The sequence below is a fragment of the Lygodium microphyllum genome, chromosome 23 (genome assembly GCF_053477565.2).
Source record: "Lygodium microphyllum isolate KBCC chromosome 23, Lygodium_microphyllum_v1.1.10, whole genome shotgun sequence".
NCBI classification, from domain to species: domain Eukaryota; kingdom Viridiplantae; phylum Streptophyta; class Polypodiopsida; order Schizaeales; family Lygodiaceae; genus Lygodium; species Lygodium microphyllum.
The window spans coordinates 136,718,764-136,744,261 of NC_141157.1; the positions used below are offsets into that span (position 1 = coordinate 136,718,764).

The 25,498-nt window shown below is 45.4% G+C and overlaps 1 protein-coding gene across 1 annotated transcript in view; it reads right to left on the reverse strand.

Moving 5' to 3' along the window:
• Nucleotides 1-25,498, reverse strand: part of LOC148016787 (serine/threonine-protein kinase ATG1b-like) — a 118,169-nt gene that overhangs the window by 42,191 nt on the left and 50,480 nt on the right. The window contains exons 6-7 of the mRNA XM_087664556.1: nucleotides 730-810; nucleotides 541-649 (exon numbers count right to left, since the gene is read on the reverse strand). Coding sequence (XP_087520682.1) covers nucleotides 541-649; nucleotides 730-810 — 190 coding nt within the window. The remainder of the gene's footprint in view (nucleotides 1-540; nucleotides 650-729; nucleotides 811-25,498) is intronic.

The following is a 25,498-nucleotide window of genomic DNA, read 5'->3' on the forward strand; positions in this document are numbered from 1 at the left end:
CTATCTTTTCACTTGCACATATAATGCTTATTTGTGTACAGATTCAACTATCTTATAGCCAAATTTTCACAATTTTCTCGATTGTTTTAAATAAAGCAATGATAGGCTAGAGACATAGGTCACATTGTATACAACTAACAAGTTGATAGCAACTTGATGGTCATATGCTTGATGATGACATTGATAGTTGCAAACACAGACAGCTTTCACCCAAATGCCGAAGTAAATACATTCCAGGGTTTTAAATTCGCTGTTAGAAATATGCCATGGCATGGTGTAAAATTCAGGTTTTAAGGACCTTATTTTGGATGCAGGGACTTGCAGGCACTGCAGTGCAAATCTTCTGTGAAGCAATACTAACCTGATGTATCAAATGTATGGTTGATGTATTTATACACATAAGCAACTACAATACCAACTGTCAAAAGGTGGCCTAGATAATTCACATTCAATTGGTTAATAACAGCATCTGCAATACCCATTGTCAAAAGGAGGCCTAGATCATTTTAAACAGTTATTAGGGGTGGATGCACTCAATACCAGGGTCCTTGCGTAGAAGCTTGCGGCAAAGGTCTATGCATTCAGAATGAAGTCCTGCTGATACAGATGCAGGAAATTGAAGCTCATTTGACTTGATGTTCTGCAGCAGCTGCATAAGTACAAGGAGCCTTCTAAATAAACTTAATCTTCATGTTAAACAAAATGTTTTTCAGTTTAAAAGATACACACCTGCATAGGACTTTGCCCTACAAATGGTGGCTGTCCTGTCACCAATTGGTACAAAATAGTTCCTACACTCCACAAGTCTGCCTGCACAAGATGAAAAATCTCTCTTCATTTTCCATTTAGTTAGCCTTAGCATTACATGACAGCTATATTGGGACTTCGGAAAGTTCCCTGACTTTTTGATCTCATAGGCTGATCTGGCTTTGTAGACCTTAATATAACTCTCTCTCTCTCTCTCTCTCTCTCTCTCTCTCTCTCTCTCTACACTGAGGGGGAGATACTCCACTCTTTTTCCAGCTTTTTCAGTTTTCTATACTTCATTCCAATCTACCATGTAGACCTACACATATATTTTGTTTCTTCTTCTCTAATGAGAGATGATGATACCAGTTGTATTGGTTATGGTCTCATAGGCCATTCTGGCCTTTTAGAGATGTTAATAGCTCTTATTTTATCTTATCTCTCTCTCTCATCCCATTGTCAGAGCAGCCCTAGGGGCAACACCTATAGATACTCTAGATTGGCACTAACCTCATCTAGACAACTAGCAGCAAGAGGCGAGAAGAACTGTTGATTTTCACATATGGCTATTTGGATGAGCCTACATGGTTTGGATATTGACAGTCTTCCACCTTTGGATTATAGCCTTGACTGCCCTACACTTTCTCTCAGCCGATCAGAGTTGAACCAGGTGATCAGAGCTAATATCTTGAGGATTGAAACAGCAAGGACATGGATCCATCCACCACTCCCTCTAGGATCGAGGATGGAGTTCTACAGGAGTCATTTCTTGTGTCTCTCTGATGATGGTTTCACTATTCGGCCAGCATATATAGACACCCATCTCTCCCATAGTGTAGGAGTTGCTATCTGACAGATTCGCACCTCCTCACATAGGCTTCAGATGGAGACAGGCAGATAGACAAATACCCTAGCAGAGGATAGGACTTGCCAGCTTTGTGGTCGAGAGCTTGAGACGGAAGAGCACTACATATGCAAATGCACAGTATACTATGGCATACGAGGACGGTACCACTGCCTCTTCTGTGATGGATTTGGACCCCTTCATCGCGTCATGGAGTATGAGGACCAGAGATGCCTAGGTCTTTTCCTCTTGGAGCTCGAGAGGCGCTGAACTGCACTATTGCGAGACAAGAGGCTAGCTCACCCAAAGGGACACACACACAGAGCAGTGAAAGACTTCTTCTACAAAGCCGACCCTACTAACACTACCAGCCTATCGGAGACACAGCCACCCTGCCAGACACCTTACAAGCCACACCGTGGAGTCACATTCGATAGAGCCATTTCCCTTCGCCGAGCACGACAACCCCGTCTACCAAGACCACATCCGAGGAGGCCACACCATAGTTGGATTAGAGCCATTATCACGAGATACCGAAGACTCACCACCAGGCATATCAATGAAGCAACTAGGAACCGCGTCATAGCTGAGATCATGTGCAGATCTTGAGATCAGCTACAGCCCATAGTCTCCACCACACTTTTGTACATGATTCTATCAGATCTGGTTCTCCTTTCCTTTCCTTTTCTTTTCTATCGATGGAACAACACTACACATGGTCCAACCCTAGTATAGTCCCATCATATAGTTATTTTCAATATTGTTTCATAGGCCACCCACTTATCTGTAATGTTATCTTTACCTTACTAATGAGATGACATTAGACATGGATGTACTTTGGATTGTCTCATAGGCCACATTGGCCTTATGTAGACGTCTCTCTCTCTCTCTCTCTCTCTCTCTCTCTCTCTCTCTCTAGAGAGGCTTGGAGGCTTTTCAGAGAGCTCTGCCTGACCACACCTATTACGTCTACTGTTGTATGGGAGGAGTGTGCAGCTAGTCTTTATACTGTGGAGGGTCAGCCACCTCTTCCTGACCCACTTGAGCCTTGTCCAGAGACCACCTTTTTCTTTACAAAAAGTAGGGTCCAAGAGGCCATTTGAAGGGAATGCAATGGCAGTGGAGAAGGAGAAGAGGAAGATGCGGGAGAGAAGAGCACACACAATGTAGGTGTTGTCCAACTGAACTGACAGCCTTATTGCACTATCATATTATATATGAATAAAGAATGGGCGGTCACAGTATACACGGGTAGGCCCAGAGGCCTTTTACCCCAACAACCTCCCACTAAAAGGCCAATGTGGCTAGGGAGTGAAAACAAAGAAAAGAAAAAAAAAGGACAAGGTGAGGAATCATAACATCTCACCCAACGCCCAATCGGAAAGCGAGCTATGCAAGAAGTGTCGAGAACCTCTGCAAAAGAAGAGTCAAGCATCCCCAAGTCCATGACATCCAGGAGATAAGGAATTCCGCAGCTCCATACAATGGAGCAATCCAAGAATGCTTCTCATGAAGCAAGCACAACTCATCAGTGCACGGCTGTAAAGCATCAGAGTCGCGCATAGCATCAGCATGGCGCATATAAGACAGCGGAGAGCAGTTAAACTCTCCAGAGTCAATCACTGAAAGAGGGCCAACATCCCGGACACTCGTCCAATGGGGTCTCAAGACTACATGTGGCCTCAACGAAGCGGAAGACTAACATATGGCTGGCTGTCTAGCCTGCAAAATTACAAGAAAGCGGCTCTCATGAGCCTGCAAGGGGTCTAGCAACTGACCACCAACATCCTAACCCTGACTGCTATGCATAGCTACGTCATCTAGGCCAATAAGTGCCTTATTTTCAGCATAAACAGCTTGCTCTAATGGCACTGTAGCTGCTGTAAAATCAGCCATAAAGCATACTAAACGCTCATCAAGAGGGCTAAGAGGTGTCTGCGTCTCATAGAAGACAGCATGACGGCTGCGTATGACCTGCTGGGCATCCAAATCCCATAATGTGTAGGCCTTAAAGTCACCATCTCCATAACCAAGGAGGAGACATCTACGTGACATAGGCTCATGTGGCATACGTACAGATGCTTGGCAGCCAAACATCCTCAAGTAATCATAGGAGGGTTGCATGCCACTCCATGCCTCATGGGGTGTAATACCATCCAAGGTCAAGCACGGCGTCCTATTAACCAAATAGACTGCTATCATAAGGGCCTCAGCCCAAAAGCCATAAGACAACCCAGTTGTGGTAAGCATAGAAGCAACCTTTGCCTGTAAGGTCAGACACATGCCATGAGCAATCCCATAATACCGTGGACACAAGAAATCAATGCCATACTGTTGACAAGAGGTCCGAAAGCTAGGAGAGAGAGCATGACTCTCATAATCCATCTGCAAGCACCTAGGCCTGCTACCAACAGAATCCATAAATCAAGCATAACTGCAACATTCTCAATCTGCACCAAGGGAAAAGCCCAAATACGATGGGTAGCATGATCAACAAAGGTCACAAAGTACGACGCTTCACCAAGTGACTAGAAAGGCATAGGTCCATATACTGCACAATCGACAAGATCTAGAGGAGCATGCCTCATACGATCGCCATAAGCCAAGGAGGCTCTACAAGGACCAAGAGTACAATCAGGGCAAGCATCAAGATCTGCAAGTGACATAGGAGGCAGCAATGAGTCTGAATGAGACAAGATCTCCATCTCTCTGTGGTGCATATGGCCTAGGCGATAATGCCATAACAATGCATGTGGTATCCGGATAACTGCAACCATAGAATCTCCCACATGAGAGACATGCACTGGATAATGAGAACCAACTCGAGAACCTCTAGCCAAAACCAAGCAACCATGACAGATCTTCCATGACCTATCCTGAAGAGAAACAGAGTAACCTGCATCATGCAACTAACTGACAGAAATCAGGCTCTTACTGAGCATGGGAACATGTAGAACATCCCTGAGCATAAGAGAAGTCCCATTAGGCAAAGCTAGGTGTATGTTCCCTGTACCAACAATAGCATAAGTCTGCTCAAGGCCCAAATCAATACATCCATCAACCTCCCTATAAAAAGAGAACCATGCTCTATGAGGGGTAACAAGACAAGATGCCATAGAGTCGAAAAGCCAATCAAAGGCATGGGCCTGATCATTGAGCAAGTAAGCTGTAGGGAAACTAGATGACAAGAGGACATGCTCAACTGCATCATCATGGGTAACTGCATGTACCTCACCACTAGAAAGAGTGGTAATACGTGCTGCATCGCTAACTCTCTGCTCATGTCGAGTCCATCTCTATCTCTACTGCTCTCTAATCCGTCTAAAGCATTTTCTTTGAACATGCCCAAGCTTCCCACAATGGAAGCAAACAACATCTGAAGTAGAAGAACCTGTAGAAGATGACAAGGAATCCAAGTCATCATGAATAGGGCTATCCATAGCATCCACGGAGCTCAAGTAGTCGAGGGCTGTCCCAACATAGGGAACCTGCTCATAAAGACAATCATCTGCTAGTACATCAGTGGTAGAAGCATGCTGCAAATGCTCATGAAACCTCAATGGATGGGAGGACATAAAGGCATCAATCAAGGATGCAAAAGCTCCCACATGAAGAAGAGTCGTAGCCAACTACATGACATAACCAACCACAGTATAGTAAAGCATAAGATATCTGTCATAAGAGCATATGATATTCAGCCATGAAATCAGCCCATAACCATATGCATACACATAGCTCTACAGTACATCATGCCACCAAGGAACATCCAAGTCAAGTAAAGACCAACAAGTGGCAAAGCATCCTACAAGAGTCAAGCTCCAGGTGAAGCCCAAACATCTATACAACAACATCCAAATAAGTGGCTCTGTAAGGTATACAACAGTAGACCATGTGCATAGACAGGTAAGCATACATAGCATCTGCTCTCTAATATGGACGGGCAACAGGAGCCCAACTAGCATAGAAGCTAGACAATAGAGGAGCAAGAAAGCCATAACTGTAAATCCCAAGCACTATCCAAGTCCACTGATCAGTAAGTATCCCGCATATCAAATGCAAATGAGCAATTACAGCTCAATAGGCAACTTCCAAAACAAGGGGACAGTTCACTGCTCAATACCTGTAAGTGCATCCAAGTAATAGCCAAGATCCATAATCGGAGCATCAAATCCCATATAGCATACAAGGTCGTAACGGAAAATCCAAGTCATAACAGAAAAATCCAAGTCAATGTCCAACTACTCAAGGGAATACTCAAATGAATGTCGAGACGAGCTCAAACAACTACCATCCACAGCCAAAGCATAAAGCATTCACCAAGACATCATAACTCGTACTGGGTAGCCTAGGCATAAACCATGTCATAGATGAAATGCCAACTGCAAAGAAGTGACAGTCAAACCGAAATCAAGCTCTAATCTCAGCTCAAAAGCATTCCCGAGCATAAACAAGACATGTGGCATAGTCCAAATACATCATGACATCATACCGAGTAGCCGAGAGCACCCCGTGAACAATAGGCATAACCCAACTACAGCATAAATAGCTTCAGCCCTGAAGTTTCCAGCAGCATATAACCTCTGTAAACTGAGCAAATCAGTGCTCAATCCAAGCTCAAATCCATAGGCATACATTCCCGTATGTATAGGCACCAACCGGGCATAATCCGGCATCAAATGCCAAGACCTATAAGCATAAAATTGAAGTAACAGGTGGCTGCCCTGTTTTGGACAGATCTGGGATTGTTCAAAACAGTCAATGGCTGAGCTAAATCAGCTCCAAATGCATCTCACATAAGAGGCATAACATCCACAAGTGATCCGATATCAATAGACATCAATAGAAGCATCACATAAGCCATAGGCATACAAATACATGCTGTCTCAGACCTGAAATCTGTTGCAGAATATTCTGTCATCACAATTTGGCAAATCCAACATCGTCATCACGTCTAGAGCATGCCAAAACCCCAACTTAGACTCTTACCTTGCCTGAATCGGGTTCCCAATGCTCGAGATATGACAAAAAGAACGATTTTTGGGCCAGATTTTGAAACAGGCGCAAAAAAAGCGTGAGCTAGCTAGGGGGGTCTGCTGTACATGTCAACAATGGGGTCCAAAGGAGGCACAAATGGGGGCCAAAGAAGGCCCACACCAAGCCTCAGCAAGCCTTGATAGGCTAGAAGCAAGATCCAAGTGAAGAAAGCTCCAAGAGGTGTGAGCTATGGCTGCCCACAACCTGTGAAAACCCTGTTGAGCTGAAAACTGAGTGAGAATGAAGATCTCATACCTCGTGTGAAAGGTCGGGATGAGCTCTTGAAGACCCGCTCTAATACTAGTTGAAGGGGAGAAGGAGAAGAGGAAGATGTGGGAGAGAAGAGCACACACAATGTAGGTGCTGTCCAACTGAACTGACAGCCTTATTACACTATCATATTATATATGAATAAAGAACGGGCGGTCACAGTATACACGGGTAGGCCCAGAGGCCTTTTACCCCAACACCATTGACAGACTTAGCAAAGGAAAGGTACAAGATCACGATGGATTAGTAGCCGAGCACTTGATCCATGCTAGAGATTTGGTGGCAGGATTCCTAGCTTACATGTTTAACAGAGCCATGTGTGAAGGCCTACCAGAAAGTTGGAGCACGAACACTATTGTGCCTATCCTCAAGTCAGGGGACCCTACTCTACCCAATAACTATCGGACTATCATGGTTAGTCATACATTGGCTAAGTTATATGCTTCCATCCTTGAGCATGAGTTAAGCAGGTGGGCAAAGATATGGGGTCTTAGAGCACAGGGACACGTTGGCTTTAGGAGAGGCTTCTCCACATTCGATCACATCCTCACACTCAGAGCGATCATTGAGGAGGGAAGGGCCTATGGCCGACGAACCTACTGTTGCTTTGTGGACTTCCGCAAAGCCTTTAACATAGTACCGCGAGACAAGCTGATAAATAGATTGCATACCATGGGAGTACTGAAAGAGCTTAGTTGGGGTATTTTGGCACTATATGAGAGAGTTGTGGGAAGAGTCCGGACACCTGAGGGCCTTTCGACACCTATTTACTCCACCATTGGGGTGAAGTAGGGATGCCCCCTCTCTCCAACATTATTTGGCCTGTACATTGATAGGATTGCTGATTACATTTCACAGGAAGAAGATAGAGAAGCTCCACTAGCTGGCATTTGGATACCTCTCCTACTATATGCAGATGACATTGTATTGATAGCTGACTCTCCAAAGGGTCTACAGAGACACTTGGATGCACTACACTCCTATACTTTGGACAGTGGGCTTTTAGTGAACATTGGTAAAACCAAGGTGATGGTATTTAATACTACACCACAGTGGGTCAGGAGATCAGCACCTAAATTCACATATGGATCTGAGGAGCTGGAGTATGCGGATTCTTATACATACCTAGGAGTCTTATTCGCAGGGCCCACCTTTTCTATACAAGAGGCAACAGACACTAGACTGACTCGCGGATACACGGAACTAGGTGGTTTGGAGAGGATGTGCTCACAGGTGCAATTCCAAGAACCCCGCACCAAGCTATGGCTCTTCCATACACTACTCACATCCACACTACTTTATGGAGTATAGATATGGGGGCCTAGTCTTGACCACCGTAGCAGATCAGGGTGCACTTATGATGGATGGAGGTCGATGGAGAAACCCCTAGTTTCCATGATATCCACGATGATCAGATGTAAGGCCTCAATGCCACATGAGATCATTAGAGCCGAGCTAGCAACTACACCGATTGTGGTAGAGGTCCTCACCCGATCGGTCACATACATACATAGCCTATGGGACTTACCCAGACACAGATATGCACGGTTGGCCCTTGAGTCCTCCCAGCAGCTTGCCAGAGAGGGTGATACTTCATGTTGGTATGCACAAATGTCGGCCTGGTTTGAGCTGCATGGCTTTAGCATGGACAGGTTACCCTTGTTCCAATACTCCCTTGATGCACCATCTCTTGATCTGAGCAGGTTAGAGATCCGCAAGATCATGAAGATGGATCTTACCCAGTTGGACGTCAAGCGAACACCGCATGCATTTCCTTCATACTACAGATGATGGATTTATTGTTCGCCCGAGATAGATGGACACCCACCTTTTCCATGGGATCAAATGTACTATTGGCCAGTTGCGCACCTCACATCAGCTAGAGATTGAGACTGGCAGATATTGATCCATCCCACCAGAGGAGTGCATATGCCAGATATACCAATTAGATCGAGAGACAGAGAAGCATTATATTTGCCGCTACCCAGCGTATTGTGAGGTTCGTGGTCGTTTCCATTGTCTCTTTAGAGACGGATTTGGATCACTATCCGGAGTCATGGATTTTACCGATCAACGATGCCTTCACCTCTTTCTTTTTGAGATACGACGGCTTCGTGACATGCACCTCAGGAGTACAGCTACTCCAGGACATCGAGGCCCTTCACAGAGGCAGCTCACAGACTTCTTTGCAAAGGAGACTCAAAAGACTTAAATACAGTTATAGCCACAGTCCACACGAGAGCCTCTCTCACCGCCATAGTCCACACACGGATAAGGAGTACTGATTGATCAAGCTGTTCACCTTAGCCAATCCAAACATCCTAGGCCTCGGCACAGACATCGACGACATCTTCATGTTGGAAATAAAAGCGTCGTGCCTTTAAATGTGCTCCGGTGTGAACACACCCTTAGCACTTGTACTTACACATATATATCTATCTAAAAACCTAAAGGTACACACTCGTCATTGTACCTACAAACGGCCTCACTCTCTACTCTGCTCTCTCTCATTCTCTGTCTCTCACTGCGCCTAACGACACTCTGTCTCGATCTCCATGCCTAACCAGTCCCTACAAACTGGTATCAAAGCTACGGGTGAGGCATTCGTGCCTCTCGGAATTCGAGCAGGATAGACGAGCAAGTCGTAAGCTGCAAGCATCGTGTTGCCATTCACAGGCGACAAGGCCAGGCTCCAACGAGGAGAGTGTGCGACAGGACTAGTGGGGCACCGGGCATACAATGGGTAGCGGGTAGCGTGCAACTTGAAAACGAGGACCAGCAGTCGGCGGGGTGTTGACCAGCGGGCACTGACGACACGACGCGTGACGGGCGACAGGCAGGGGACGGCCGCCAACGGGCCGTCAGTCACGCGATGCCTGGCGGGTCAACGGACCCGTCAGAATTTTCTATCAAAATCAATATTTTTTTTAATTCCTTTTACCCACTTCCAGGCGTTCATGCGTGGAGACACAGCTTTCAATTTTCATGCAAACCTGGCCCAGAAATTTGGGGATTTTCCCAGATTTGGGAAATTTAATGCAGGACAAGCACATCTATCTCAGAAATTGCAGGAATTTGTGACATTTTGTCCTCGAGATTTGGGGCTTTTCATGTACATGCACAAATTGGGCTGAAATTAACCCAATCTCTCGACATTGAGGCACATTGGACCCCGTGCAATTTGGGGCTTTTGCAATTTGGGCAAAATCAGTGCAGCATTTGGTCATTTTATGTACATGCAGGTTGAATTCCATGCAATTTGGACATCAACACTTGGTAAAATTTGGGGGTTTTGCTGAAATTTCCCTATTTTGGCAAAATTGGCCTATTCTATGCATGACAAAGAAAATGCAAATGTGTGTTTGATGCTTTGAGCACAAAATTTTGGGGCTTTTGACCATTCGTGTCAAATTTTATGCCCGTGGGTACATGTACAACAGAAATTGTAGCTGAAATTTTAGGATTCCTCATGTAATGTGATGCATATGCCCTTGGAACAGCTGTAATCAGTTGGATAATGCTGTAGCACATGGTTTGGTGCTTCTGAAAATTTAATTACAGATCTGAAATCTATGCCTCTACGTGGTCATTTATTGCTGATTGGTACGTGTTTGTACCTTGGTCACTTAGGTGGCAGTTTGGGCCTACATTTGCTGAATTTTTTGTCACATTTGGGCTGAATATCATGGCTGGCAGCAATGACAGCAGTAATTTGATGCACATAAAGAAGCTTGAAGGCGCACATAACTTTGCAGTATGGCGAAAGCAGTGCTACCAATATCCTGTTGCAAAAGAAGCAGGCAAAGCCGATCAAAACCAAAGGGGCAAAGCCCGCGGACATGAAACAGGACGATTGAGATGAGTTAAATGAGCTTGCACGCTCAACCATAGAGCTATCGATTTTTTATGCCTTGCTGTTCAACATTGAAGGTTTGGATTCTGCATATGCTATATGGACTAGACTGGAAGAACTGTATGCACAAAAGAGTGCTGCAAGCAAAGTGTATTGGCTGAAAAAGCTTATGGATTTGTGTATGAAAGGGGGTACAGCAATGTCTACTCACTTGAGTGAGTTTAACTCCATTTTCAGCCAGCTGATTGCCTTGAAGTTCATGATTGATGAGGAATTTAAGGCTACTTTGTTACTTTGCACTCTACCAGAGAGTTGGGATACATTCAGGACTGCTATGAGAAATTCTAATGTAATCCTTTTGTATGTTGATATAGAGAGTGCTCTACTTATGGAAGAGATGAATCGGCAGAACAATGCATCCAGTAAGTCTTCCAGTGCTTTGCATACTAGGGGCAGATCACAGCAAAAGGGCAAATATGATAGCAAGGGACGCAGTAAATCACGTGGCAAAGATGTTAGATGTCATCATCGTAGCAAGAAGGGTCACTTTAAACATGATTGCTACAAATGGAAAAAAGAGAAAGGAAAAGGCAAGAAGACAGATGATAGCAAGGAAGAGAAGAAGGACAGTCAGCCTAAGAAGAGCAGTGTAAAAATTGAAGAGGCGAATATAGTCACTCATGACAGTGACAATGGGAGTAACGTACTCCTTGTCTCTTCACAATTTGGTGCACATGCTTTACTTACAGATACAGATGATGGCATGCATACCTGGCTTCTCGATTGAGGTGCTTCCTTTCATGTCACCCCTCATCGTGAGTGGTTCTCTGCCTATACTAGGGGTCGACATGGTGTTGTCCATCTTGGGGACAACTATGCATGTGAGATTGCAGGTATTGGCAGTGTGAAATTATAGTTTCAGCATGGCTCTGTCTTTACACTTCAGCATGTACGGCATGTACCTCAGCGTAAGAAGAGCTTGATTAGCACAGGGCAGCTAGATGATGATGGTTTTCATACCACCTTTAGTGATGGGAAATGGGAGATCTGTAAGGGATCTAGGGTTATTGCCAGAGGTTGCAAGAGTGATACTTTGTATCCACTTCATGTATCTAGTGTGCGTGACCATGTTGTTGTCATGACCGAGCAGCCAAGCATTTCTCTGTGGCATGGCCGGTTGGGACACATGAGTCAAACAAGAATGAAAATGCTTTCTCGTTTGGGTTACTTGCTTTGTCTTCGTTATGCTGATTTTGAGCATTGTGATCATTGTATTTATGGAAAACATGCACAGACGTCTCATAAAAAGTCTCTTTCTTTGAAATCTTCTCCTCTAGAGTTAGTACATTCGGATGTATGTCAAATGCCAGGATTATCTTTAGGGGAAAAGAAATATTTTGTCACCTTTGTCGATGATACTACACGGAAAGTATAGGTTTGCCCCATTTGTAGCAAGGATGAAGTGCTTGATAAGTCTAAAAAATTCTTGGCATTGGCTGAAGATCAGACAGATAAGACACTTAAGTGTCTTCACTCTGACAATGGTGGGGAATATCTGTCCAAGGCCTTTCAAGCATTTTGTGACAATAAAGGGATAAAGAGGGAGCTCACTGCTCCTCATAATCTGCCCCAAAATGGAGTTGCAGAGCATATGAATCGGACTATACAGTATAAGGTCCGTACGATGCTATCTCATGCTGCATTACCCCATGGTTTTTGGGTAGAGGTTGTTATGACAACCGTTCACTTAATTAATCGGTCACCAAACAGGTCTTTGGGGGGAGGGGGAGTTCCCCAAGAAGCATGCTCGGGCAAGCCACCTTCATATGCTCATCTAAAAGTGTTTGGATGTGAGGCTTTTGTGCACATTCGTAAAGAAAAACGCAACAAACTTGAGCCAAAGTCCTGTAAATGCATTTTCCTAGGATATGGTGACAAGAGTGAAATGGAGTATAGATTGTGGGATCCCGAGAAAAGGAAAGTAGTACGCAGCAATGACATTATCTTCTGGGAAGATCGCATGCACAAACAGCCCAAAAAGACTGAGGAGGTCCGTAGGGTTATATTCCGGGAAGAAATACCTTTTGGACAGCAAAATGTGCCCGCTGTACAGCAGCAAGTACCTACTGTAAATAAACCTGTAAATGCAGGAAATGATATTGGAAATGATCAGCCAAGTATTGCCCATGAAAATGAGCCATTACATGTGCAGGAACAGCCATGACAACAAGCTGTTAATGCTGATTTGCAGGCTGAAATGCTAGGACAGCATGCTGAAAATGGAAATTTGCAGGAACAGCCAGCAAACAATGACCGTTGGGTTAGGAGATCATCTAGGGGCTACTAGACAACCTGACAGGTTTATTCCTGGTGCAATTAATGTGGCTGATTATGTCATGTTGACAGACTCTGGTGAACCATCTTGCTTCAAGGAAGTAATGGACAGACAGGATAGCAAGAAATGGTATAAAGCCATGCTGTCAGAGATGGAATCTCTTGAAAAAAAATGGCACTTGGAACTTGGTGCAATTGCCTAAAGGCCAGAAAACCCTTCCATGCAAATGGGTTTACAAGATGAAGGCCACTTCTGGTTCCTCACCAAAGTACAAAGCAAGATTGGTTGCAAAGGGATACAAGCAGGAGCATGGAATTGACTTTGATGAGATTTTCTCTCCTGTAGTCAAGATGACTACATTTTGGCCATGGTTGCAATTAAGAATATGGAGCTCATACAAATGGATGTAAAGACTGTGTTTTTACATGGTGATCTGCGTAAAGACATATATATGCAGCAGCCTAAAGGGTTTGTTGAACAAGGGAAGAAAAAAATGATATGTAAACTCAAAAGGAGTTTGTATGGGCTGAAACAAGCACCAAGAGAATGGTATCATAAGTTTGATACATTCATGTAGTCCCAAGGCTTTCATAGAAGTGAAGTGGATCACTGCTTGTACACCAAGAAGGCAGTAGATGGCAGCCTGATTATCTTGGTTTTGTATATTGATGACATGCTGATTGCTTGCACGGATACTCATGCCTTGGATTCATTAAAGCAAAGTCTTCATGGCAACTTTGACATGAAGGATCTTGGTGATGCAAATCACATTCTTGGCATGCGAATACTCAGAGATAGATCAAAAGGCTTGTCAGATGGGAGAGGATCGAGGTGCAGCTGAAGTGCAGTAGACAGTGTGAGAGTGAGAGACAGAGTTGAGCACGATACCCAATGCAATAGTACTGAATAGAGTGTAAGCTGAAAGTACAAATGATAACCCTTATACCTTAGGGTTATAAGGGGCTGTTCACACCCGAACACAGTAAGTGCCCGTAAGTGTGCACCACAAGCACATACAAAATAGTACACATAATCTGGGGGAAAAAACCTCTCCTACCGAGAGTAAAAAGTGCCCCAGTGTCCTAGTGATTACCCGCACACTCCCATATGAGCGTAGGCGTAAGTAAGGCGTGTGAGATACCCAACAAACCCCCCTGGAGTGAAGAGTGATCAAGTGTACAAGGATCATCCGCCACCAAAGGGCGTCAAATTCAAAGCATCGCGAAATGCTTCAAATTTGTCTCGTGGAAGAGCTTTGGTGAAGATGTCTGCCACATTGCTGGTGGTAGGACAGTAGACAAGGCTGATATCACCTGCATGTAGCCTCTCTCTGACAAAGTGGTAGTGAATCTCTATGTGTTTCGTGCGAGCATGAAACACAGGGTTCCGTGCCACTGCAATGACACTCTGACTGTCAGTATATAAAGGAGTAGGCTCCGTAACAGATACATCCAAATCAACAAGTAAGCGTCTAAGCCATACGCACTCAACTGCAGTAGTGAAGGCTGCCTTGTACTCAGCTTCACATGACGACGTGGCAACAGTGGATTGTTTCTTGCTAAGCCAAGAAATGCATGACGATCCAAGAAAGAAACAATTGCCACTAGTGGAGTGACGAGTATCAAAATCACCAGCCCAATCAGAGTCACTGTAAGCATGTAACTGCAGTGGTCCCCCCTTGGCATAAAGCAATCCAAGAGCTCTAGTACCCTGCAAGTAACGAAACACACGCTTCACAGCTTGCCAATGCGACATACGAGGCTGATGCATGTACCTGCTCAAAACTGAAACGGCAAACTGTATGTCTGGCCGAGTGTGGCATAGATAGATGAGACATCCCACTGCTGGAGCATAAGTATGGATATCAAACAAATCACTGTCATCATGTAATGACAGTTTGAGCCCAGGTTCCATGGGTGTACAAACTGGCTTGCAATCCTGTAAGCCAAACTTCTCAAGAAGTTGCCCAATGTATTTTGACTGACATAATCCAATGCCTCTAGCATCATGTACAAACTGGATGCCCAAGTAATAGTGCAAAATACCCAAGTCAGACATGTCAAAAGTTTGCTGTAAATTATTTTTGAATGCTGAAATCTGATCAGCACGTGTTCCAGTGAGCAAAAGGTCGTCTACATATAGACACAAAATCAGCATGGATCCCCCCTCTTTATGTACATAAAGGGTAGACTCAGATGGGCTGTTTACAAACCCCTGACTAAGCAAGAAGACATCTATCTTTGCGTACCAAGCTCGTGGAGCTTGTTTCAAACCATATAGAGCTTTTTTCAGCTTGCATACTAAATTTTCTGAGCCTTCAACTGCAAAACCAATGGGCTGCTGTACATACACTTCTTCCTGAAGTTCCCCATGTAAGAATGCAGTCTTTATATCCAGCTGATGCACTTTCCAACCAAAATGTGCAGCCAAGGCAATCATAGACCGAATGGTCGTCATACGGGAGGTAGGAGCAAAGGTCTCCTCATAGTCAATGCCCTTTTTCTGTGCGTAGCCTTTAGCTACCAGCCGTGCCTTGTACTTATCTATGGATCCATCTGCATTCCTTTTCAATTTGTAGACCCATTTCGTACCAATGGCACGCTTGCCAACTGGCAAAGACACCAAATCCCAAGTATGATTCTTATGAATAGAATCCAATTCAGCTTGCATGGCTGCCATCCAATGCACACTATGTCGTGCATCCTCAAAACATTCAGGCTCCTCATTATCATGAGTACATGCTGCCATAACAAACTCCATGGAATGTGCTGAATCATGCAGTCGAGTTTGCCTTCGAGTACGACCAGCCAAGGGTGTTTCCAAATGACTATCTCTCATAGTCTGCGTGTACCATCTAGGCACCTGTCTTGCTTCCTGACTGTGTACAAGTTCCTGCTGAATTTCAGTTTCAGCAATGTGCTGATTTACTGCATGTTCCATAGGAGCAGCTGGCTGAACATTAGGTTCATTTGCTGAAGTACCAGCTGAATCACCAAATGTGATGGGCAGCAGCCCTTCAAAGACATCACGGGCAGCCTGATATGTATCAAAACCAGCCAAGGATAATTCTGATTTTTCATCAAATACAACATCCCTGCTGACAAAAACCTTCTTGGTCACGGGATCATAGAGTCTGTAGCCTTTGCTTTCGCTGCTATATCCCATAAAGATGCATTTTACAGCCTTGTTGTCCAACTTCTTTCGCAGTACCTGTGGAATATGGGCATATGCAAGACACCCAAAAGTACGGAAGTGGCCAACAGAAGGTTTGCGGCTGTGCCAAGCCTCAAAAGGTGTGACGGTTTTCAAGGCCTTGGTAGGGCATCTGTTCAAAATGTGGCAAGCACACATGACGGCTTCTATCCAAAAACTATGAGGCAAACTCTTTGCCTTCAGCATACATCTGGCCATCTCCATGAGTGACCGAATCCTCATAGTGAGGTTCAAGGCAGTATGAAAAGCCAAGTAAGAGGGAGGCAGTGAATTCAATGTCGTAGAAATCAGCTGCGCATCTGAGTAGTACTCATCCACATTCATGAGTTGCTCCCGCAAGTCCTGAATTTTGTTGAGATGATCCTGCATAGAATCACCCTCATTCATCTTTAGAGTCTCTAGCTCTTTCTTCAAGAAAGAGATGCGAGTCTCATTCTTTCCTGCAAACATCTGCTCCAATGTCAACCAAGCTTCTTGTGAAGAAGCTGCTGAACGAATATGAGGAATGATAGAACGCTGAACTGCCAATGCAATCAGCGACATAGCCTGTGCATCCCGTGTATCCCAAGCTTTCTGAGCTGCAGTTCTTGGGGGAAGTGGCTGAGCGGACTGAGGTGGAGGGGGCTGAGGTTGCCCTCTTGCACGTCCTCCTGGAGGAGGAGTAGAGGGAGCCACAACTCCAGGTCGTGCTTCCTCTCCACTGACATAATCCCACAAATTTTTGGCCACTAATACATTCTTCATCATGAAAGACCAAAGGGAATAATTGTTCCCATCCAATCCGTCTTCCTTGGACACATAGGTGAATACATCTCCTCCCTGATTTGCCATTATTTCCCAAAAGGCAATAGAGCAATGTCAATGCAGTACGGGCTGGAAATCTGCAAATTTCCAGGAATTGCAGCAAACACAAGTCTGCAATTAATGTGCAAAGGGTACTCTGTCAAAAAACTGTCACTGATGCACGCTTCCCAAGGTGCAATTAGTGCTCAGCAGCACTAAAACATCAAAAGCCCCAAAATTTTCTGCCCAAAATTTCTGTCACAAATGTCTGTTACAAAAGCCCCAAAATGTGCATTCAATGTGTCACAGACAGACACAGCACGTTTCCCAAAGCTGAAAACTGAACCTGCTGTTCAGCACGTTTCCCAATGCTGAACCTGAACCTGTTGCAGGAACTCCTGTGTAAAAGAAAAGTGCAGAATGTTACCTCTGCGTGTTGACGACGGGCACGATTCCCGAGGTAATGACTGCTGGGTACAGTCGGACTGACGCACAGGTACAGGCGTGCAGGTCCAGTGACACGCGCAGGCAGGACTGGGCGCGCGCTGGGCAGAGGAGGCGGCACCCAGGACTGGCTGGTGGAGACAGGTGGCGCGCTGGCAGCTGGAGCTGACGGCACAGGCTAGCTCAGCGCAGGGAGGCTGCGCAGGCAGACTGACAGGCGAAGGGGCACGCTGGGCAGACACAGGGCAGAGGACACGCTGGGCAGAGGTGGCAGCACGCAGGTACAGGTGGCGCGCTGGGCAGGGCGGTGCTGCGCGCTGATTGTTGGAGCTGCACGCTGGGCAGAGGAGTCGTCTGGTGCTGCGCGCTGACGGACTGACAGGCGCAGGCAGGACTGGGCAGGAACAGGCGGCTGGGGCAGAACTTGCGGGGGCTGCAGACTGCAGACTGAAGACTGCTCTGAGCTGAGCTCTGATACCAAATGTCAGATGGGAGAGGATCGAGGTGCAGCTGAAGTGCAGTAGACAGTGTGAGAGTGAGAGACAGAGTTGAGCACGATACCCAATGCAATAGTACTGAATAGAGTGTAAGCTGAAAGTACAAATGATAACCCTTATACCTTAGGGTTATAAGGGGCTGTTCACACCCGAACACAGTAAGTGCCCGTAAGTGTGCACCACAAGCACATACAAAATAGTACACATAATCTGGGGGAAAAAACCTCTCCTACCGAGAGTAAAAAGTGCCCCAGTGTCCTAGTGATTACCCGCACACTCCCATATGAGTGTAGGCGTAAGTAAGGCGTGTGAGATACCCAACAAGGCTTACTCTATCTATCTCAGCAGGAGTATATCTCCAAAGTTTTGCAACGTTTCAATATGGAGAGGGGCAAAACAATTGGGGTTCCATTACCTCCATATGTGAAACTTAGTGCAGAGGACAGCCCTACATCTGATGATGAGAAGGCTGAAATGGCCAAGATACCATATGCTTCAACTGTTCGCAGTTTGATGTATGCTATGGTTGCTACATGTCCTGACATTGCCTTTGCAGTGGGAGTGGTTAGCGGATACATAGCAACCCCTAGCAAGAAGCATTGGGATGCAGTGAAAGGTATTATGAGATACCTCAAAGGCACAAAGGAGTTGTGCATCTGCTTTGGAAAGCAAAACGCATCTGTTGTTGGCTTTACGGATGCAGACTATGCAGGTCATGCGGACTGCAGGAAGTCCACTTCTGAGTATGTGTTTACTTTCACATGAGGAGCAGTCCCTTGGATCTCCATGCTACAAAAGTGTGTTGCATTGTCTACTACGGAGGCAGAGTATGTGGCTGCCACTGAGGCATGCAAGGAGGCTTTATGGCTTTCACGTCTGGTGGGAGAGCTTGGCATCTCAGAGCTACCTGTTCTCCATTGTGATAGTCAAAGTGCTATCATGCTAGCACGGAATTCCATCTTTCATGCAAAGACAAAGCACATACAGGTGAAGTACCACTTCATTAGAGATGTACTTGACAGCAAGAGCATTGAGCTTGTCAAAGTGCATACAGATGATAACCCTCAAACCTTCTCACGAAGGGTCTTCCAGCAGAGTGGTTTGCTCATTGCTGATAGATGATGGGAGTTGGATAGATATATGTATTTCAGCTTTGTATATACCTAGACTTAGCTGATTCTTTTCTCCTCTTCAGGCACATTGCCTTTAGGTGGAAGGTTGTTGGGAATAAAGGCCTCATGCCTTTAAATGTGCTCGAATGTAAACACACCCTTAGCACTTGTACTTACACATATATATCTATCTAAAAACCTAAAGGTACACACTCGTCATTGTACCTACAAATGGGCTCACTCTCTACTCTGCTCTCTCTCACTCTCTCTGTCTCTCACTGCGCCTAATGACAGTTTGTCTCGATCTACATGCCTAACTGGTCTCTACACTTCATAGGCGGATATAGGGGATTACTACTCAGGCCAGAGCTAGGTCCTCCATACCCAAATGAGATTGCACCATTTGGAGCTCATTGTTAGTAGATAGAGCTCTATGTTTTACACATAGCTACAGTTAGTTTCCTTTCTTATTTTGATTTGTGCTACATACATATTTTGCCCAGACAATTGTACCATCATACACATGATTGTAACTCATGGTCTCATAGGTCATTTTGGCCTTTTGTAGACGTTAATATATCATTTCTCATTTCTCATTTCTCTCTCTCTCTCGTAATAGGTAATTGTATTAATTTCGGAAAAAGTATAAGACTGCAAGCTTACAATATGCAGGATGGCTCTAGGCTGTCATGCTTAAAAAGATACAAAGTCACGGCAAAGGAATAGAGGAGACCGCTGCATGCCAAGGAACTAAATCCTCCTAAGGGAGAAGGTCAGCATATTGGATAAGATCTAACTGCCAATGTAGGAGACCCTTGATTCTGGCAATATGTCCTTGAACACCTACGGCCAAATTGAAGATGAAAGTATTCTTGGTGACCCAATTATGCCAACAACCCCAAAATCTCAAAAAAGGAAACATAAGCTTCATGTGTTGCTGCAGTAGGGTGGGATATTTTGGCCCGGGGCAAAAACCCAATCAAGAGGGGCATAGTAATGGACCAGCCACCATTCTCGAAGTCCAAATTTTCCTTGCTCAAGGGCAGGAGATAAATCTATGACGTGAGGACTCTACAACAGTTGTGCAAAAGAAGCAGCTGTCATTCGATATTCAGCACTTTGATAGAGCTAAGGTGGGGCAACCAACCAGTGATCACTCACCAAAGAAAGACCTTGCATTTATAAGGTGTCATATTTAGCCAACCCTCCGGCATAGTCATTCACCAACATCCTGTCTAAATGACCCCATAACTCACTATACACATGAGGAATCCACTAAAGTCTATTGGCTGTGTGGAAGGATATGAACACCCCACGATTGACAAGAGTGGCGTTAGCAATAGAAGTTAGACTCAAATGCGCCATACAATTAAATTTGGGGTGATCTTCCTATTTCCCATCCTAAGAGAGCAGCCGCGATGCAGTCAGTAGCTCCAACTGAAAAGAATGAGCCATCAAGTGATCCTCTATAGGATGCCAACGCAGCCTTTTGCTGGGAATAAAGGGCCACCGTGCCTTTTATATGTGCTCGGGTGTGAACACCCCCTTAGCACTTGTACTTTACTTTTTTTTTTGCAAGTAAAATGTGACTAAATATATTACTTAGAAGGCTGATTACAATGGGATGCTCATGCTCAACAGACTAGCTGGAGCTGATGCAAATCACAAATACATCATGTATACAAGCCTCTCAAGGAGGTCTAAGGGGGATGGGGGCAAGAAGCCATGGAGGGGGGCTGTATCGCCATCTGGGTCAGCCTACTTGCATCATGAAGAGCAGGTTCTAGCCGCCCCAGGTGTGCAGAAAGTGAAAACGGAGCTCCTGACGAGCTCAAGACTTGCCCTGCATCTGGTCCCAACGGCCGCAGAGGGGGTGGATGATGGAAGTCCAAAGCTCTACCAAGTCGCATGTACTGAAAGGAACTCCTTGCCAAAAACCTCCACATAGCGTGCCTTCCAGATGTGCCATCCTGTAGTAAGACTCCCTATGATCTCCCATACCTCTAAGCGATCTATTGTGGGCTCTAGTACTTGGTGGCCAGGTAAAGCCTCCAAGCCGACCACTGCACAAGAATCAGCCTCAATGATGAAAATCATGTCCTGCATCTTGGCCTCATATAAAAGGTGACGGCCCTAGCTAACTGCCTGCCAGCAAAAGGCCCCCCACGAGATACATCCAAGGCTAGGTGCCACACAACGGAGAATACGACAAGCTCCCCTCCATACGCATTGTGCCGCCTCGCAAGACCTAAGGCAGTGCTTTGGGGTTTCCAAGTGCTGATTATGGGCAGCACTTACACCCTCCATCCTGCTGTACCTAGGTCACCCAACTCCCAACCGCTAGACCTCCATGTGCCAAAAGCCAAAGGAAATATGACACCCTCCTCGACCTCCAGCTATCCCAAAGGCGATGCCAGAAAGCCCGACAGAAGGCATCCATGATGTTGTGCTCCACCCAGTATTTGCTACACGAAGGTGCCCAATCCATGTCCTCCTACATCATTACATGTCTACCAATATTGGCTGTGTACTCCAAGAACCTCAATGGCCTCTTGGCGACCGCAGTGGTGGCCGGCCATAACCACTCTCCATGGTCCCACTCCAGCTCATCAAGTGGCCTGCTCTCCCATATCCAAAGGCGCCACTCCCGGAACTCCTCCCAGAGCACATAAGGGTCCAAACGCCAGGTCTTCCCTTGGAGACCAACCACCCGAATCCTCCTCCAAGAAAGGACAATGATCTCCTCATCATGCTGCCCTTTGTCAAGAACCAAACGCCGCCCATCCTGCACAATCAAGAAAATCCCGTAGGGGGCACTGCCCACTCTACTTGTCACCTGTAGGGGGAATACCTGCCTAGTGAGAATCTAGCGGCCCGCACCTCACCACGCTCCACCGGCTCTCAAATCGGGGGGTCAAGGCACTCCTGAGGCATCACTGAGTCAATCTCCCTTCTCCTAACCTCAGCTCCTCGCTAACAACCTAATGCCTGCTGCGACACCTCCTGATCCAACATCCTGTACACCTCCTGCCACGCTTCGGTCGGCACTCCTAGAGACCCTCCTGCAAAAGGACCTTCGAGGTCTGCCCTCCTGGTGTGAGCCCATAGACTACTAACTCACCCAAAAGGGCCAAGCTCTAGAACTCTGGGTCTATGATCCCAAGCCCACCGATACCGGATGATGGTCCAAGATTTATTTCAAGTTCTCCCTTTAAAATTATATGTATTTTTTATTTCATCGGACGTAGGTCCAAGATTTATTAGTCCGATTAGTACCGTACAAGCATTGGACTGTACTAATCGGACGCCATCGGACGTGACAACCCTGGGCCCAACTCAATAGCCTAAAAACCTTAGAGTGCAAAGATGGAGATAATCTAAGGATGTGGCCACCATTGCATACACCCACTAGTAGGGCTCTACCAATGAAACGCTTGATGAGGTAGTGAGGTAGTCCTACATGGAGGTGGATGTGAAGTAGATGCATAAAGTGCAATGTGATAGGAACTCACAAACCAATCACCCAATCCCTCGGGGGTAGTGAAAGAGATTGTCTGTCGAGGCTGTCCGTGTGCCACATGTCCAGTAGCTACAAGGGCCGAAGAAGCAAATGGGGCAACACCAACGGGAGACATAGCCCCACTGGATTGGCTAGCCAGAGTAGAGGCAATCGCAACAGTGTGCTATGGTCTTCTATGTGGAAAACCTTGGACCTTGGTACGACACTCCTCGTCACATGGCCCAATCTCTAGTAGTGTGTGCAAAACCTATTTTTCTTAGGAAGTTGTTACTAGATGGGCTTTGTTTCATTGGTTTCGTGTGAAGAAGAGGAGTCAACCTTGGTTTGACTTACCCTTGCATCTTGCAAGTTCTTGTCACTGTTGGTTTTCCCTCCCAAAGAAGAGCCAACCAACCCCCTCTACTTTGAGTAAGGCTATGTGGAGGCTTTCTTCTGGACTTGGTGGCTGAGTTTATGCATGTCAGTGGGCTAGGGCAGATGCATAAAGTGCAATGTGATAGGAACTCACAAACCAATCACCCAATCCCTCGGGGGTAGTGAAAGAGATTGTCTGTCGAGGCTGTCAGTGTGCCACATGTCCAGTAGCTACAAGGGCCGAAGAAGCAAATGGGGCAACACCAACGGGAGACATAGCCCCACTGGATTGGCTAGCCAGAGTAGAGGCAATCGCAACAGTGTGCTATGGTCTTCTATGTGAAAAACCTTGGACCTTGGTACGACACTCCTCATCACATGGCCCAATCTCTAGTAGTGTGTGCAAAACCTATTTTTCTTAGGAAGTTGTTACTAGATGGGCTTTATTTCATTGGTTTCGTGTGAAGAAGAGGAGTCAACCTTGGTTCGACTTATCCTTGCATCTTGCAAGTTCTTGTCACTGTTGGTTTTCCCTCCCAAAGAAGAGGCAACCAACCCCCTCTACTTTGAGTAAGGCTATGTGGAGGCTTTCTTCTGGACTTGGTGGCTGAGTTTATGCATGTCAGTGGGCTAGGGCAGATGCATAAAGTGCAATGTGATAGAAACTCACAAACCAATCACCCAATCCCTCGGGGGTAGTGAAAGAGATTGTCTGTCGAGGCTGTCTGTGTGCCACATGTCCAGTAGCTACAAGGGCCGAAGAAGCAAATGGGGCAACACCAACGGGAGACATAGCCCCACTGGATTGGCTAGCCAGAGTAGAGGCAATCGCAACAGTGTGCTATGGTCTTCTATGTGGAAAACCTTGGACCTTGGTACGACACTCCTCGTCACATGGCCCAATCTCTAGTAGTGTGTGCAAAACTTATTTTTCTTAGGAAGTTGTTACTAGATGGGCTTTATTTCATTGGTTTCGTGTGAAGAAGAGGAGTCAACCTTGGTTCGACTTACCCTTGCATCTTGCAAGTTCTTGTCACTGTTGGTTTTCCCTCCCAAAGAAGAGGCAACCAACCCCCTCTACTTTGAGTAAGGCTATGTGGAGGCTTTCTTCTGGACTTGGTGGCTGAGTTTATGCATATCAGTGGGCTAGGGCACCAAGATATTATCCTCATTATTTAGGCATTTTTCCTAGCATTTTATGATGGTCATTTTAGCATTTATTGCTGGCCGACCTAACATGATATATGGCATTATTTTTGCCTATTTATTTAGGCTTCTCCTCCACATTCATCATTGGGATCATTCATCATCTGACTAATTTTGGTGGAGGGAGAGAAGGAGGTGCCAGTGCCTTCACAGCCAATGACTCACATTGGTTCTATATTGTCTCATATCTTGGTATATGGATTCCATTAACAAAGAGAGGGTAAGATCTTGTTCTTTAACTTCTTCTTTTCTTGTTTGTAGTAGTAGTAATAGTAGTAGTAGTGGTGGTGATGGAGAGGTCCGTTGAGGTCAAGAGCAATACCATGAGACGGGAAATACTCCGACATACGTTAATTTGTGGGTAGGTGGAGACTTTACATACGTTAATTCTATTGAGTTACAAGAGAAGAAATCCCTTCTCAAACAATTTAAGAAAGAAAAAAAGAATGATAACAAAAACAAATTGTTTGTCGTAACGTAGACCAAATGGAAAATGATAAAGGTCGTGATGTTCAAGATCACGAGGTGTATCTTAATCATCATGTCCCATGTCTGTGCTCTCAATGTAAGCTAGTAATTAGATAAAAACATTAATTGTCTATATAATATGTACGATGCTTTGGTGAGTTTCAATCAGAGAATCTTGATTAAGCAATCTCTTTTCTTTGTCTCTAGTGTGCAGTAGTTTTCCACAAGCTTCCATCACTGCATCCACTTTTGACATGGTATCAGAGAGCATGATCATTGTTCCTGCTGCTGTTTTACACTGTTTCAGGTCTGAGTTTTGACTTTCCGTCTGCTGATTAAACCTGTTTCTGACTGCTGCGACTGATTTACAGCCTGGGAAACCATCTTCTTATCATTTTCGGCCTGTTTTCTCAACATTTTGTAGGCTGCCATTTTCGTTTTCAGTTTTTCGGGCCCATTTCAAAGCTAGGGACCTGTTTTTTATTGACCCTTCCAAATTTGTGTTTTGGTGTCTACTGCCTGTGTTTTACTGATCAGCACCTGCATTTAGGCTGTTTGCTCCTATGCAGGGCTGGGTGACAGTATTTTCAAGCTGGTTTTGGTTATTATTGGTCCCGTCTTCTAACTTTGTGGCACACTGCTCAGCTTTAGAGAGGGTCCATGTGCATTCGGTGGTCGTGTTCTCATCAATACACTCTACTTACTATTGATCTTTTCTCTATGTGCTTTCTTTACTACTTGGAACTCCTGCAATCCTTGTAAGTCTATATTTTTGACAGCCTTTTCTCCTAAAGATCCCTTGTCTTTCTTCATCTTCT